The following is an 18,019-nucleotide window of genomic DNA, read 5'->3' on the forward strand; positions in this document are numbered from 1 at the left end:
TGATTCAAAGCTAGCCTGGGGAGGGAAGTCCATGAGACTCTTGCCTCCACTTAATTACCAAAAAAACAAAAGTGGAGGTGTGTCTTAAGTGGTAGAACACCAGCCTGGAGTGAAGAAGCCAAGTGAGAGTAAGGCTCTGAGGTCAAGCCCCAGTACTGTACACACACGCACGCACGCATGCATGCATGCTTACCTTGCATATGTTTTGTATCTCGGTTGGGTATATAAATGTTTGATCAACTTTCTGGCAAAACCAGGATTTGCACTGGTTGGCAGTTCCCCTGGTGTAAGTTTGCGAACACAAACTCCCTTGGTGTGGAGGAGTTTGGGATAGGTATGCATGATGAGCTCTAGTGCTAGCTGATTCTACTACATTGTTACTAGTCAACCTTGTCTTAGATTCCTACCCTTTCCACTCCAACAACTTACTCCTAGCAGTATGTGAATACAGCATCCTTTCACCATGTCTCCTTTCTTTCCTTAGTTCCCAGAGCATCTTCAAAAGGTACAATGGCATTAAAGTGCCATGCATTGCCTTAAAGTTTTGGGGCTGGGAAGGAAGCTCACTGGTAGAGTGCTTGCTTTGCATGCATGAGGCCCTGGGTTCAATTCCTCAGTACCAACATAAACAGAAAAAGCCAGAAGTGGCGCTGTGGCTCAGGTGATAGAGTGCCAGCCTTGACCAAAAAACCTCAAGAACAGTGTTCAGGCCCTGAGTTCAAGGCCCAAGATTGGCGCACGCGCGCGCACACACACACACACACAAACACACACACACACACACACACACACACACACACACACACCTGAAGAGGGCTCTGATTAGGGCTTTAATTAGAGCATTTGATCAATGAGTTTTTTTGTCGGTCATAAGGCCTGAACTCTGGGCCTGGGTGCTGTCCCTCAGCTCTACAGCTCAAGGCTAGCGCTCTACCACTTGAGCCACAGTGCCACTTCCGGCTTTTTCTGCTTATGTGGTGCTGAGGAATTGAACCCAGGGCCTCATGCGTGCAAGGCAAGTGGTCCACCGCTGAGCCACCTTCCCAGCCCTGATCAATGAGTTTTAACTACTGAAGTATGTGTATCAGCCGTTTCCTCCCACTGCTTCTTTTTTTTTTTTTAATTTTTTTTATTGTAAAGATACTATACAGAGGGTTACAGTTACATGAGTGAGGTAATGAGTACACTTCCACTTCCTCTTGAACATTGTTACCCCCTCCATCTCCCACTGCTTCTTAAATAGAAAGGAAGATGGTTGAACACTCTGGACAACAGCCCAAACATTTGCACACTAAGCTGTCTGATTAGAGTTCCAAAATCTTCTTCTCTCTTCATGGATACAGACCGCAGACCCTGCATCCATGGGTCCCAACCTCATGTTTCCGCTATTGAGATCTTGAGCCAGAAGGCATTTCAAAGGATCAGGCCTCCAATTCCTATTTTGACATCAACATCTGTGACAGGAGATGTTTCTTTTAAACTTCCCAGACAGAAGGCTCACCTGGGGCTCTTGTAGAAATAGAAATTCCTAGACTCTAGAGAATCTGGTTTAGTAAGCTAGGGACAGAATCTAAGAATCTGGGTTTCTTGACTATTGTCACAAATGATTCTTTTGATCAGTTAACTTTGGGAAACACCTCATTAAGCACTGCACAACATTTGACAGGTTGGCATCATTATGGCCGTTTTACAAATGGCTTAAGATTTGAGAGTTCATGGGGCTGGGAAGGTGGCTCAGTGGTAGAGCATGCCTGAGGCCCTGGGTTCGATTCCTCAGCACCACATAAGCAAAAAGAAAAAAGCCGGAAGTGGCGCTGTGGCTCAAGTGGTAGAGTGCTAGCCTTGAGCTGAAAAGCTGAGGGAAAGCGCCCAGGCCCAAAGTTCAGGCCCCACGACTGGACCCAAAAAAAAAAAAAGATTTGAGAGTTCATGTCTTGTTACTTACTGGCAGTGGTATATCTTTATACTCAGTTGTTCTCTCCTGCTATTGAGATAATACTTTACCCTGTGGTTGTGGGACTCCTGGTAGGGAGAGCCAGGCATAATCATTGTACTCAGGACTCAGCGCAGAGGGATTTGGAGGCTTTAGCAGGATTGGCTATATCCTTGATCTCCTGTTGAGGTGGGCTGTGTTCAATTCTACAGAGCCATTTGTCAAACCACCAGTTCTGATATCTAATCTGAAAGCCATTAAAAATTTTTTTTGTCCATCGTGGGCCTGAACTCTGGACTTGGGCTTGTCCCTTAGCACTTCAGCTCAAGGCTAGCGCTCTACCACTTGAGCAACAGTGCCACTTCTGGCCTTTCCTGCTTGTGTGAGGCTGAGGAATCGAACCCACAACCTCATGCATGTAAGGCAAGCACTCTACCACGGAGCCACCTTCCCAGTCCCCTGAAAACCATTTTAATACCAGCCTATGAGAGTCTGGTTGGCTTAGGGAACTATGTAATCTGTGCCAGAGACTCTCACATCTGGTCAGACCTTGGAAGTACCTCAGAGGCTCTTAACTTCCTGTGCCTAGGCTCTATTTCTGATGTAATAAATCTCTGTGGATGAGACAATGTAATCTGTTTACCTCTAGGTGAGTTTGATAAGCCATTTTGTAACCCTGTTTGTAATCTTTAGGATATTAGCTTGGAGGGGTTTAGCGGTCCTGGAGGGTTTTGTTTAGGGGCACGATTTTTTCATATTGGTGGGACAAGATTGGAGAAAATGACCAGTAAACTAGGAGAGAACAAGGAAGTGGTGACATTGTCCAAAAAGAAATGTACTCTTCTTTAAATTTTTTATTGTTATTATAAAGGTGATGTAGATCTCTTTTTGGACAGTGTTACCCCTTCCCCCTTTCTCTCCCAGTTTTCCCCTCCCATTCCTACCTACAAATTGTATAGCTCATTTCCAACGTGGTATCTAGTGAGTACCACTGCTGCATGTGTTCACCCTTTGTCCCTCCATTTCTGTGCCTCTCCTTATTCTACCAAATACAGATAAATGAACAAACAAGATGGAATGAAAACACAAAAATGAAATGTACTATTCACCTGACTTATGTAACTGTAACCCCTCTGTACATCATCTTTATAATAACAATAAAATTTGTTTTAAAAAAATAAAATGACCAGTAGAGTCCAGAATAAGGAAGGAAGATCAGGCAGCCTATGAAAAGGGTAAGGAAGCATAGGTCTTATGTTGTGTTCAGTCTTCCCTTAGGACTCTGCTTCTTAGGAATTTCCCATCCCTCATAAGACAATGCATTTCAAATAATGCAGTGATACGAGTCTGCGTAACTTTGTACTTAGGTGAAACCAGTTAGAAATCTAATTACCTTCAGAGTTTGTCCCCCAAAAGGAGAATCTTTTCTACTAGAAGGGCTCTTTGGGGGTCTTCTTAGGCAGGGTTTTTTTTTGTGTAAGTGTATGTATGTATGTATGTGCATGTGCACACATGTGCACGTGTGTACCCAGATACTAGGGCTTGAACTTAGGGCCTCAAGCTGTTGCTTGGCTTTTCTACTCAAGGCTTATGCTTACTACTTGAGCCACAGCTCCACTTCTAGTTTTTAGATTGATTGGACCTAAAAGTCCCATGGCATTTTCTGCCCTGGCTGGCCTCAAACTATGATCCACAGATCTGTCTCCTTAATACCTAGAACTATAAGCCCAGCTCCAACAATTTTTGTTTTAAATCATCTCTGGCATATAGGCTATTTATTAAAAATCTGGCTCCAAGGGGAGGAGTTTAACAACCATCACATTTTATTTATGGTGTGCAAGTATTTACATTGTCCATAAACTTAAATTAAATCTCCTAATAAACCTGTAGTGAAGTTGGTACTATTAAATTCTCTCTCTCTCTCTCTCTCTCTCTCTCTCTCTCTCTCTCTCTCTCTCTCTCTCTCTCTCTCTCTCTCACACACACACACACACACACACACACACACACAGAAATTGAGATTGTTTTTTGTTTTTTGTTTTTTTGGTAATGCTGGGATGGAATCCAGGGCCTTAGGCAGACTAGGCAAGTACTCTACCACTGAGCTATATTCCCAGTACTGGAAACCAAGTTTTAAGAAAATCAGATTAAAAAGCTTCTACCCACTGTACCTCACTTGGCCCCCAGGGGCTGGGAAGGTGGCTCAGTGGTAGAGTGCTTGCCTTGCATGCATGAGCTGTGGGTTTGATTCCTCAGCACCACATAAGCAGAAAAAGCTGGAAGTGGCGCTGTGGCTCAAGTGGTAGAGCACTAGCCTTGAGCTGAAGAGTTGAGGGACAGCACCCAGGCCCAGAGTTCAGGCCCCATGATGGGCAAAAAAAGAGAAAGAGATGAGGCCATTATTCCTTAGACAAGGGCTTCAAGTTCTTCTTTTTCTTCTTTCTCCTCCTCCTTCTCCTTCTCCTTCCCTTTTCCCCTCCCCTTCCCCTTCCCCTCCCTCTTCCTCCTCCTCTTCTTCTCTTCCTCCTCTCTTCTCCTCCTCCTCCTCCTTCTTTCTCCTTTCCCTTCACCTTTTCTTTTCCCTTTTCTTTCTTTTTATTCTTTTTTTCTCTTGATTTCCTTTCATTATCTTTAAGTACTTGTACAAAGGAGTTGCCATTTAACAAAGCAGTTTATGAATACAATATATCTTGATCACTGTCACCCCTATCCGCATTCTTTCCCATCCGTCCACTACCCATCTCTTCACTCATTCGTCTTTATTTTGTACAATATGCATTGAATTGTTTACATTCTCCCCCTTTTAGTGGAGATTTCTCTTTTTTTGGTGGTACTAGGGTTTGAACTTAAGGTCTCATTCTTGCTAGGCAGTCACTCTACCACTTGAACCACACCCATAACCCCCCAAGTCTTTAGTTCTGTATATTTTTGTGGATTCCTAAGATACTGGGCTTTACTGTTTGCATCTGACAAGGTAGATAGTAAATCAACAGTCTAGTCCTGGGGTGGAAAACAGTGCTTTGTGCATAGGCCCATAAACTTCTCCCTACCCTTTTCTAGTTGACCGAACTGAGCTTCAGCAGTTTTAGCATGCAGGGGAAAAGGGCTGAGGATGATTACCATGAGCAACTGATGGAAGCCAAGCTGAGACTTGGGGAAGCTCCAAGTGTGCTTCAGAACTGTGATGTTGGAGGTGCTGGGATGTACTTCTGAACAGAGGGAACAGAGCCCTCTTCTGGTGCCCTGGGCAGAGCTGGCATCTTCAGGCAATCCAAAATGGTCTGTGTCTCTAGTGTACAAGTGTTTCCTGTGAAACTTGCAGGCAGGAAGCTGAGTGAAGCAGGAAGCTGACATTTGAGTGTGAAGCACATCTGGGTGTAGCTTAGAGAACAGCTTCTCCCATTTGAGGACTATATTAAGTTGGACTCTCTTCCTTTTTTGTTTCAATACCCTTGAGTTTTATAGGAATTAAAGTTACCTATTTTAGCTGCCTGGACGTACACTCATTCTTGTTCTTCTCTGCTTTTTTCCTCCATGTTGTTATGATTTAGAGGTAGTAAATGTCTCAGTGAAAGATAGACTTCCAAGAGTGCCACCCTCCTTTTTTCCTCCTAAGACCAGGGCTTGAACTTGCTGTCTGATGCTCACTTTTGCTCATTAGCTTGTACTTTACCAGATGAGCTATGCCTCCAACCCAACCACTTGGGTTTTTCATGGAAGCAAGCTAGTCTAGCTTCTTCCACATAGTCTGTGATCCAGAGTGTCTTCATGAAGTATCTTCAAAAGCCAGGTTGGCTGGACTCCTCTGGCTCATGCCTGTAAGTCTAGCTACTGAGGAGGCAAACATCGGAGGTTCTATGTTTGAAGCTAGCCAAATCCAAGAGACTCTTATCTCCAGTTAACCAGTAAAATGCCAGAAGTTCAGGCATTGCCCAAGTAGTAGAGAACCAGCTTTGACTGAAAATGCCAAGCAAGAGCACAAGTCTCGTGAGTTCAAGCCCTGGTACTAGGGGCTTGAACATGTCACTGTTGCTTATTAAATAGGTGATTAAAACAGAATCGGTATTATTTTTTCTTTGTAGTGCTAGGGATTGAACACAAGTCTTCATGAATGCTAGGTAACCATTTTACTACTGAGCCATACTCCCAAGTACAAGTAAGAGGGCTTTTTTATGGTACTGGGATTTGAACTCAGGGTCTTGAGCCACACCTCTCATCTTTTTTTTTCCTTTAGTTATATTTCCAATAGAGCCTGGACCATCCTACTCATACCTACAGCCTCCTGCTGTAGCTGGGATCATAGGTGTGTACCAAGGTACTAGTCTTGTTTGTTGAGATAGGATCTTACTAACATTTTGCTCAGACTGGTGTTGAATGGCTGTCACCCAATATCTACCTCCCAAGTAGCTGGGATTAGAAACATGAGCCCCAGGAACCAGTTTTGTTTTGTTTTTTAACTTCTGCTCTCTTTGTGACCCTGAGCCAGTTTTTTAGAACATATATTTCAGGGTTAGAGTCATGATCACTGAGGTCCCTTTCAATTCTGACAGTTTGCAATTCTGAATTATTTATTGTTTTGAAGAACAGAGATGAGACGTTCAGAAAGGAGAAGCCAGATATGATTCTTAGATGAAATAATGAGGAAATGTGAACAGGGTAAATGGCCATCCTAAGGGCATTGTGGGGCAGTCCATGTTCCTGAGAAGCAATGCTGAGCTAGGGCGAGGGCATGATTATTCCTACTTTGAACTGAAGCTATTTTTTGTTTCTTGGTTTCTTTTGGTACCAGTCCTGGGGCTTGAACACTGGGCCTGGTCACTGCCCCTGAGCTTTTTAGCTCAAGGCTAGCACTGAGTAGGTAGAATTACAGGTGTGAGCCACTAGTGTCCCACAGTTGAGCTGTTTTTCATAGTGAAATTCTTAAGTGTAGAAAGACACTAGGGAGCTAGTATCCTTCCTTGCTTTTATATGTGAAGAGAAATGAGGGGATTCTATTCAGGAACGTGGTTGAGCAAAAAGAAGGTCATGCATTTAAGGCTGGACTGATGAAGTTGTAGCTTGCTAAGGCACTAGAACTTCGTGATTTTTTTTTTCCAGCTTTGGCTTCTGCCCTGAGTTGTTCTTCCACATTTGAGGTTAGTGCTCCAGATGTGGTCATTGGAAGAGCAATACTGAGTTTTCTAGTATGCTGTAGCCTCTCAGTTGAAATGCTTCTTGGGACCTTTTGGAGTATGGAGCTGAGCCCAAGTAAATGAAAGGAGACCTTGTTTCCACCATTTTCTGGTATACTAAGGGTGAGTGAAGAACCAGTGTTGACCCATTAAGGTGTAGGTATGGGTTGGATGGGTGTGGCTTTCCTTTCTAGAAATTGTAGGGGATCCAGGCACTAATTGCTCATGTCTGTTCCTAGCTACTCAGAAGCCTGAGATCTGAGGAGTATGGTTCAAAGCCAGCCTAAGCAGAAAAGTCTGTGAGACTCTTACCTAATTAACCAGCAAAGAGCTGGAAGCTCAGCTATGGCTCAAGTGGTAGAGTGTCAGCATTGAGTGAAAAAGCTAAGGGACAGTGCCAGGTCCTAAACTCACACTCTACTACTGGCACAGAGTGGGGAGAGGGGGGGAGGGAGGAGAAGAGGTGGAAGGAGGAGGGGAGAGAGGAAGAAGGGGAGGAGGAAGGGGAAGAGGACCAGGGGGAGGAGGAAGGAGCACCAGGGGGGAGGAGGAAGAGGAGGAAGATGTAGAGGAGGAGGAGGAGGAAGAGGAGGAGAAGGAGGAAGAGGAGGAGGAGGAGAAAAGTACAGGCATAGGAAAGGTTAACTCTAGGCAGGTTGCAGGTCTTACTAGCTGTGTTAAAGATCTAGCAGTTGGCAGGAAGAAGTCAGAACAGACTCTGTACCAGGTACCATTTCCAAGTCAACAAGAAAGAGGCTGACTTGTTATGAAGTTAAAGGGGTGGAGCAGGAGGAGCTGCAGGGAGAGAACAGCTCTTAGGCCAGAGATGCAAAGCAACCCTTGTTTTTCCTCTTATGGAAAACATCTGCTTGAAGCAGTGCTCTCATCCCCAGAAGCAAGGCAGTTGAGGCCCTGCCTTGCCCTGCCCTACCCTCGTCCTAGCCGTGATAGCAGGAAATGGTGGGTGCTACTGCCTAAATAGTAGGGATTGGGTTCCAGGCTGATGAAAGTGGTTTTGGGAACCCTGGCGAGTAGTCTCAGTTCTAATGTTGCCCTAGTAAGGCTTGGTCTTCCTTTGGATGCCTTCCCATAATTGTAATTGCCATCTTCACAGTAGCAGCCCCACTGCAAGCCCAGAGGGGATGGCCTCCCCCCCCCCCCCTGCAGAACAGGAGACAGCAGGTGGGAGGTGAGGTCACTGAACCCGGATGACTCACAAGTTCTGTCTGTCCCAGTGAGGGAAAGGGGGCCTTCCCAAGCAGTGCTTCCAGATGTACCCAGGCTTCCTATGCCACAATGTTGGGCCTTGGCCAAAACAGTTGGCAAGGTAGTGTCTGAAGGCTGAAATCAGCAGCATGACTGGAGAGGTGGGTGGAGTTGTGGAAGGAGTTCCTGGAATGTCCAGAAGACCCGCCTCCACCACTTGTTGGCTGAGTAAATGTGGCTTCAGAGATGTTAAACTGTGGGTGATGGGCCTGGCATATAGTTGGCATTCAGTATGAGTTCAGTTCAATTCCATCCTTCTGTTACCTGCCTCTGTGTCCTTAAATTTGTTCCTCTATTGGGTGGGGGACAGTTATACTCCATCTTCTCCATCTTGAAAGTCCATGCTTTGAACAAGTTATTTTGGGATTAGTTTCCTTCCTCTTTGCTGGCCTCCCTCCTCCTCTACTTCCTTCCTCCTTCCCTCCCTCCCTCCCTCCCTCCCTCTCACAGACCTGTCCCTCTCCATCCCCTCCCTTTTATCTCCCTCCCTTTTTCCTTCCTTCTCTCCCTCCCTCCAATCTAACCCTCTCTTTTGGAAAGAGCCATGTTATATAATTTAGTGGCACAAGGCAGGTAAGGCAAACCAACCCAGATTCCCCTGCTGTGCCAGGCTACTGCTTACCAGACTGCTATTGGCTCTAGGAAAATGAAGGTCCCTTCTTTGAAGCTAGCTCAGACCCAGAGACTAAAGCACTTCAGCTGCTGCTGCCTTGTTTTTATTTCTCAGGCTAGCCAGCTAGACATATAGCAGTGATCCTAGTTGGTTGAGCCTTTGGATGGTAGAACACCAAAATTATTTGTAAGTATTCAGAGAAGGGCTTGATGTGGGAAGTGTCTGTATTCATGTTATCAATACGTATCAGTGGGTTTATTGCTTTTGGATTAGAGGTGGGAGGGCTAGTACATGTGAGAGTATGATACTCCCTCCTCAAATCATCATACCCAAATGTTTTTCTTTTGTTTTTTAAACTTTTCATATCCTTTATAGACAACCTTTGACTTTAGGCAGTGACTTCATAAATCCCAAACTACAACTTAGGAAGAGATTTTAGCCATGTAAATATCCTTTGCTGGGAACTGCATTTTGAACTGGCCACCTTGCCCAAAACTGCTCCTCTACTTCTGTCAAGCTACTTGGAAAATTTCTGTTGAATTCACAGGATTCATTTTCAGATTTTTTGCCTCCCAAACTAGACTACTATCTTGGCAGTGAGTGAGTAGAGGCAACACCTAAAAGGAAAGCAGTGGGCCTGCGTGACACTGTGTTTGTGCCCACAGCTCATCTTCGACATTTGAATCCCAAATCATCTGGAACTAGACATGGAACTTGGAACAGGATTCCTCATTGACTTTTAGGCCCCAGTTATGTTCTCACCCTTTCTCCTCCCCTCAAATGTGACACACAGAGAAAACAGGAGAGCACAGACCTATGGCATTGGACTTATGACTCACATTTTCTTCTTAGTTAAGTGGTGGTGAGAATGGAAGTTCCTTTTTGTTTGTTTTTCTTTTCATTCTTTTAAACCTGTCTCCACGATGAAATTCAGGAAACCTTAGACTGCTGTTATCCCTAGAGAAATAGCCACACAGGAATGACAGGAACCATAAGTAGAGATTTAGGAAAAATAGGTTCAGCTAGACACCTTCAGATATTAGGAGAGCCTTTGTTCTAAGTGGATGCTCCTCCTATGAGGCAGAGAAGATGGCTGATCCTGGTATATATTCCATGCATATTCTACTATCCAGAATGGCCCTTCTTTACCAAATTATTTACTTTGGAAATATCTCCTATTGTATGTGTATGTGTTGTTTCTGGGGCTTGAACTCCAGCTTGGCTTTTTCACGCAAGGCTGAAGCTGTATCACTTGAGCTATGCCTCTGCTTTAGCTGTTTGCTAGTTAACTGGAGATAAGTGTTTCATAGACTTTCTTGCCTGGGCTGGCTTTGAACTGTGATCCTCAGATCTCAGCCTCCTAAGTAGCTAGGATTACAGGTGTGAGCCACTAGAGCCTGGCATAGAAACATTCCTTTAACACACATTCCTTTAATAAGCATTCCTGTGGGCCAGCACTTGACTCCACCATTGGCCACTGCCCTGAAGATATGCTACATTGACAGGACTTCAGTTTATGACACGATCTACAAGAGATGCTAGCATTGGTGAATTAGAGGTTATAGTGCAAGGTTATAGTGTCTTTTGAGTTCCTCCCATTTCCTCAGTTTCCTTCCCATTCATTTTCTTCTAAAAAGCCCAGTTCTACTTGTCCACCACTCTGCTTAGAAACTTTAGGCTAGCTGGCTATTGCCAGCGGGATTTAGACCCAGTTTTTTTAAAAACTCTTATTATTATTATTATTATTATCTTTAAGTAGTTGTTCAAAGAAGTTCCCATTCTACAAAACAGTATATGAATACAAGGTGTCTGACAACATTTGTCACCATCCCTCCTAACCCATCCCTTCTCCCACTTTTTTTAAAAATTGAGATTAGGTGATTACATAAATTTCACATATTTCATAGTATTGTGGAATAGTGATACTTAGTTAAAGTCACAAACACATTTTAACCTTCACAAGGCAGATTATCATTATCATGGTCTATAAACTTTGTGAATTCTATGAGCTTTGACAATACAAATTAGTTCTTCCACCTCAGGTGATGTTTACATTTCTTTCTTTTTGCTTAGTGTAGGCTGTTCCCTCTTTCCCTCTCATTCCTCCCTTCCCATCACTGTCTTTGGGTTGCTTAGTTCTTTTTCTTCTATGTCCGGTGCAGCTGATGGGCCCCTTTGTTGTATGTTGTTCTGTTTCCCACTTATTCTGTTCCTCCTCCTGGCTTCCCTCCATTGCATGCATATGTATGTCTACCTTATATATTAGACCCAGTTTTTTTTAAAACACAGCCTTGAAAGCCTTCCACCTACTCTCCTAACTGTTCTTCCTTCTGCACTTCAGGGTCCTCTTTAACCTTGCTTCTAAATAGGTCATTTGTATCACTGCTTCCTTTTCTAGGCTGTCACATACATTGGTGATTTTTTTTTGATCCCTCATGGGGCTTGAACTTTGGGCCTGGGTGCTGTCCCTCAGCTCTTCAGCTCAAGGCAAGCACTCTACCACTGAAGCCATAGCGCCACTGTCACATACATTGGATTCACCCACAGTCACCCTTTCCTAAGATCCATCTTATTCTGATAGTGAAATACCATGCAGAGCTGTGATTCCTAATTTCCACAAAAAGGTTTCTTGCTTTTGCTGTAGCACTTTTCAGGGTCTTTTTGTTATTTAGTAAGTGTCTTAAGGTCAAAGAATGTTTCCACAGCTCTACTCTAACCATAGTTCCTTAAGCATTATATTCCATCAACATTAAGTGAGTTTGAATAAATGTAACCTGAAATCCTTGAAACTCCTGGCGAACAATGGATAGAATTTGAAAGGGGAAAGATCTATGAACTTGCATGGAAAAAATTATATATATATATGGCTGATATCTATATATGTGGGCTTAGCATACATGATTCAGCCAGCCGGATTGAAAAATATTTTGGGGAAAATGATATCTATACTGAACATGTACATACTTTTCTTGCTAAGAGCTATTGCATTAGTATTTTAATTGTATTGGAGTCTTTTTGTGGTGTTGGGGATCAAACCTATGGCTGTGTATATGTTAAGCCAGCAATGTACTATTGAGCTATATCCCCAGCCCTTGTATCTCTGTCCTTTTTGTTTTCTGTTGCTTGGTACCTGCTCATATATCCAGAATTTTCTGATACTGATTGTTGGATACTTGAGAGAGAAGTAGGTGTGTGTGTACGTATATATGTGTGTGTGTGTGTGTGTGTGTGTGTGTGTGTGTGTGTGTGTGAGAGAGAGAGAGAGAGAGAGAGAGAGAGAGAGAGAGAGAGAGAGAGAGAGAGAGAGAGAGAGAGAGAGAGAGAAACTGAGAGACTGAGAGACTGAGAGAATGTCAGTTCTGAGGCTTGCTGGCCTCTACCACTTTAGCCACAGCTCTACTTCTGGCTTATTTTGGTGATTAATTTGAGATAAGTGTCTCATGGACTTTTCTTGCCTGGGATCACTTTGAACCTTGATATTCATATCTCAGCCTCCTGAGTACCTAGGATTACAGGTGTAAGCCACTGGCACCCCGCTTAGAGACCTAGTTCTAAGACACAAACCTTAGGCAAAAGTAAACCAAGGTACTAGAAAGCCCCATTGTCCCCATCCTGTTCCCTTTGCCATTGGTGCTTTGAGTTCACCTGTTTTACCTTAAGGGTGAGTTGAAGCTGAGTATAGCATTGTGGCTTTCCTAAATTCTAGTCTTTTGAGCCCCAATACCATACTTTATGATATTCCATTTCAACAAGGGTCACTGGATGGGCAGGAAGCCTAGAGTAACACCAAGTCAAGGTAGCTAACCTTGCCTTATTCCCGTGGGGCATTTGCTTTACTTGTTCTTGCTTTCAGGGCTTTTCCTGTCCTATTGTCAATCCTGAAATAGATTTCCTCCCTGGATCCCTGGTGAGATTTATTTACAAAATTGTTCCCGGGTCTGGTGTTCATTAGGATTGTTTAGCTGGAAAAATGGCTGTATGGCCCCTTCTTCTCTGCTACCTGACCCCTGTGCTTAGGAAAGGCCCAGAGGTTCAAACACTGATAAGGATTGATGTTTTGTCCATTTCCTGGGTATTCACATCTTTGATAATTCTACATTTTGGTCTTTCCTTCAATAGCTGCAGTACTAAGTATGTCACCATTCTAAAAGACACAGGTTAGATTTATTTATTTAAATTTAAAGGTTACTACTCAGAAGCCAAGCCTGAATTATACTTGAACATTATTCCAATCATCTCTTTATGGATATATTTTATAAAGTTGAACTGATATACTATACTATAAGAAATCTTGCTGTTTCTCTTTAAAATTATTCAGGTATTTTCTTTGAGCATGCAGTATTCTTCATAAATATTTTGTATGCTGTCTTGTTATTGTTTTGTATAGATGAGTGAAGTGAAATTACCTGGTCATTAAAATTTAGTGTTGCTTTTTAAAGGGGAATGGGAAGGCATGCTGGTACTGGATCTTGAACTTAGGGCATCAAGCTCCAGCTTAGTTTTTTCACTCAAGGCTGACATTCTACTACTTGAGCTACCACCCCACTTCTGGCTTTTTTTTTCTGGTTAATTAGTTAAGAATCTCTCAGATTTTTTAATCAGGGTAGCTTTGAACCCCAGATATTAGCCTCTGAGGAGCTAGGATTCAAGGTGTAGTCAACCAGTGCCCAATTTGTTTTCTTGCATTGGAACACTTTTGTACTATGTATGAGGAAATTTAAGTATTGGTTTGAATAATGAAGTTTGGACCTAGACCTGGACTCAGACCCTCACTTATTGGCAATATGACTTTAGGGAAGTCTTTATTTCTATCTCCATTTCTATTACAAAGGTAATACTTTCTAGTCTACATGGTGCTGAATGGTGTTAGAAGGGTTATTACTGCATACGAAGTATCTTGACAGAAGTAAGTCTAGATACCCAAAAGCTACTGTTTGTTGTCACTTTATTGTTATGGCCATCACTGTCAAGGTTTTGGCCAAAGGAAAACACCTATAATAATGAAATTTCTGCTATCACTGACCTTGGTTAGGAAATCTATGGTAAGGTGGTAGCTATGCTTTCTAGTGCCCCAAGATATATGAGTGGCTTCTTTAAAAAATTTTTTTATTGTGAAAATACTGTACAGAGGGGTTACAGTTACATAAGTAAGGTAATGAGTACATTTCTTATCAAGCATTGTTGCCTCCTCCTTTGTTTTTCCCCTAACATCCCTTCCCTCCCACCTCCACAATTTGTGGCTTCTTGTTAATTTCAGTCTAGACCTGTTTCTGACCCTTTGTCTCTCTACCAAGGTGACCTTGGTAGCACCTCTATGTTGCCCACAAGCAATTCTACTGAAGCCCTCCTTCCTCTCTTCGGAAGGCCTCTCCCAGGAAGGCCAATGAGACACAAATACAGGAAATGTTAACAATGCAAAGCAATATATTAGAACCATAGACATCATCACCAGAATGGTCCTTAGACATCATCTCTTAATGAACTGCCCCCTCACAATTTTTCCCAGATGAAGGAAACTAAGGCTCAGGAAAGGTATACAAATTAGTGAAGGTTATAGCTTAAAACACTTACAAGTGCTAGGCTTGGCACCCAGTAGATTTTGTGTATGTGTGCATCAGAGTTTGGTACTGGGGCTTGAACTCAGAGCCTGGGTGTTGTCCTTTAGGTTTTTCACTCATGGACGGCATTCTTACATTTGAGCCACAGCTCCATTTTTGCCTTTTTAGTGATTAACTGGATCTAAGAGTTCCATAGACTTCCCTGCCTGGGCTGGTTTTGAACCATGGTCCTCAAAACTCAGCTTAGTCAGTAGCTAGCATTACAGACATAAACCAGCAGTCCCCATCTTGAGTTTTTTTTTTTAATCCTGCCCTTAACCTTTCCCTGCAATTATCTTCTAGTGCTATATATATAATCTATATATAATCTACACTCTAGATCAGAGATAAAAATATTGTGGGGAGTGAAAGCGTCTAGTTTGAGTTTGTGGGAGTGAGGAGGACTTCTGGGAAGCACTATAGGCAACAACACTTTCTTCCCCTTGGTAGTAGAATGATTTGCATTCTTGTTTGTGCCTTGATAAGCATTGCTCTGTAGGAAACAGGGACTGGGTGATGACTTGTTTGTACAAATGTCCCTCTTTTCTTCCTACCAATCTCCTAAATTGCTCAGTTTCTTAGCATCCATGTTCCTCCTCTGTAGTTGAACAGAGATATCAGAGACATTTGTCCCAGCCTTTATTGAGCACAAAGCCAGACAACTAATGCACCTTGTTTGATCTCATCCTAGATCAGTGTGCGTGTGACCACAATGGATGCAGAACTGGAGTTTGCCATCCAGCCCAACACCACTGGCAAGCAGCTGTTTGACCAGGTAAGGGAGCTCTCATCACAAGGTTGACATCCATTCATGACTTCTTGTTAGAGCATTTAATTTCCTGCTTGATCCTTTAAGGAAGGTCAAAATCAAGATGAACTCTAGCCTTAATGAAAAAGGAGTCAAAGTTTAACTTTGGCATCCTGTACCCATGACCCTAATCTATCCTTGGTCTTTAACAAAGGAAATAAAGGGGAGTATGATTCTGTGCCAGGTTCTCTGAAAACATGAGTACATGAAACCTTCCTTTCACTTCTGAAAGATATGTAATATCTGCTTACTTATCTATTCACTCATCTGTTTATGAATTGATTGATTAGTGACTTTAAATTTATAATCATCTCTAAAATGCTGGGCATTACTGGCACGAAGTACCATACCCAGTTCTTCCTTTCTCCATTTTAATGATGACATTCAGAATCTAATTGCTCCTAGCTGCTGTCTAGCTGTGATTTGAACCTGAGGCTGCTCCCACAAAACCACAGACCTTTTGTGACTTTTTTGGCTTCCTGCTCGAAAGGAAACATTGTATATACATTTCTTTTGACAGAACATTGGCAATAAGCTTGTGGAAATAGGTTAGGGAAGGAATCAGAGAGAGGGTGAATCTGATCAAGGTGTACCATATGCATATATGGACTTATATAACTGATGCTAGTAAAAATGTGAGAAAGCCAGGTTCTGATGACTCACACATGTAATCCTAGCTACTCAGGAGGCTGAGATCTGAGGATCACAGTTTGAAGCCAGCCTGGACAGGAAGGTCTGGGAAACTAACCAGAAATGGAGCTGTGGCTCAAGTAGTAGAGCATTAGCCTTGAGCAAAAAAGCTCAAGGAATAGTGCTCAGGCCTTGAGTTCAAGCCTTTGGTCTGGCTCCAAAAAAGTGGGAAAAATGAAGGATTGTTGGGACTTCAGGTCTCACTAGAGAAGATGTATGGAAAGCAGTACTTAATCTCCTCTAGGTATTCCATGGAAATGGAAATAGTACTTACTCACCATAAGTTTAGTGGTCATTCATATATCTAACTCAAAAGGTATTCTTTCAACTCTGCTGTCAGAAAGGATGTGCTGCATACTATAATAAGCAGGTAAGGACTATAGAATCTTTTGGCTCTTAAAAAACTTTCCAGGGTCCCAGGAAATATGCCATCTGTGACTATCTTTCCAGAAGCAGAAAACAGAACTCCTGTTTCCAGAGGCTGGGGCCCTCATTCCAAGGGCCATTTTATTTCTCAACCAGCCTCTGGTTGGTGATTTGACTTATCCAGGATGTTCTGGTTACTTATAACCTTGACAGATTTTTCAAGCTCTCTCACTTTCCTTTCTCTTTGTTCTCTGAGTCTCTCCAACTTCCCTAAGGTTTGTGAAAGAAAAGAAGAAAGAAAGAGGTTGTATTCAAATGGGATCTTTCTATTCCTGTGAATACTCTTATCTGGTGAGAGGAAAGACAAGGGGAGAGAATGGAGGTGGGAAGGACAGGATAAGTTTTCCCAGGGCTCATTTATGCTGATTATTGTGACAAGAATTTGGCTGTCATAATGCCCTCTGAAGTAGAGTATGGCTCAAGTAGTAGGGTACTAGCCTTGAGCAAAAGAAGCTCAGGGACAGTGTCCTGGCCCCAAGTTTAGCCCTAGGACCAGCACACACAAGAAAAATTTTGTGAGGCTCTATCACTAACAAACAAAATGTTGGACTGGAGGCATTGCTCAAATGGTATAGTACCATAGCTGTGAGCAAGGAAACATGAAAACCCTGAGTTCAAGATTCAGCACACAAAATCCCACAAAAGAATGTTAGATTATTTGTTTCCTCTCCCCTCAAAACGGGTTACACTGGCATTATAAGGTTGCATGAAATCTAGAAGGTAAATTAGAAATAGTTAAGAGAGGCAATAAAAAATATAAACAGGGAAGAAAGTGTTGTGTAAAGCATCCAGGATACAGTAGAGATATAGTAAATGAGAGTTCCTGTTTCGATAGAATGATACGTCTTGTCTCATTCATGAATTACAGCTTACAATCTTCATTCAGACTGTCTTGTTTGGGTTTAGCTGGAACTTCCTGGAGTTTAAGGTTTTTGTTTTGAATGGTGTAGAAAATCAGTGATACTTAAAAATTGTGAAAATACAAATTAGAGGAATTTTAAAACATATTACAATTAGTAATGTGCAGTGCTTACAGTGCTAGACTAAATATATCTTGGTTATATTAAGCTTTGCATTCTCCCTTTGCATTCAGGCTTTTATATTATAGAGCTTTTAAAGGAACAGCCCAGTGAAGTGGAAAGGACGACACTGGGCAGAAAGTCAGGAATCCTAGCTCTGTCACTAACTCCCTACATTACTTTATTTAAACCTCCTCTTCTGACCTTCCTCAATTTTGTCATCAGTATAGTGTCTAATCTCTCACATTTGGATATATCTCAAAATTTTTTTCTCTGACACTTTTCTCCCGTTTCTATTCCCACTTTTTGGATTTCATACAGCTCTCTCCTGTAAAAAAAAAAAAAAGGGAAATGTGTCATTTGAGTTGGCATGTGTAGGAGGGGACAGGCAGCTGGCAGAGGGACTTCCCTTCCTGGATATGCTCCTAGCTGTCTCTGAGACATATGATACTTAAGCTAATGGTGGACCCTTATTTTGGCAATAGTATCACTTTGT

At 42.6% G+C, this 18,019-nt stretch overlaps 1 protein-coding gene across 1 annotated transcript in view; it reads left to right on the forward strand.

The window, feature by feature from the left end:
* Window positions 1–18,019, forward strand: part of Msn (moesin) — a 92,521-nt gene that overhangs the window by 42,373 nt on the left and 32,129 nt on the right. Inside the window, exon 2 of the mRNA XM_070040223.1 lies at window positions 15,272–15,355. Within this exon, the coding sequence (XP_069896324.1) occupies window positions 15,272–15,355 (84 nt within the window). The remainder of the gene's footprint in view (window positions 1–15,271; window positions 15,356–18,019) is intronic.

The sequence above is a fragment of the Dipodomys merriami genome, unplaced genomic scaffold (genome assembly GCF_024711535.1).
Source record: "Dipodomys merriami isolate MVZ:Mamm:240054 unplaced genomic scaffold, mDipMer1.0.p SCAF_3, whole genome shotgun sequence".
Lineage (NCBI taxonomy): Eukaryota > Metazoa > Chordata > Mammalia > Rodentia > Heteromyidae > Dipodomys > Dipodomys merriami.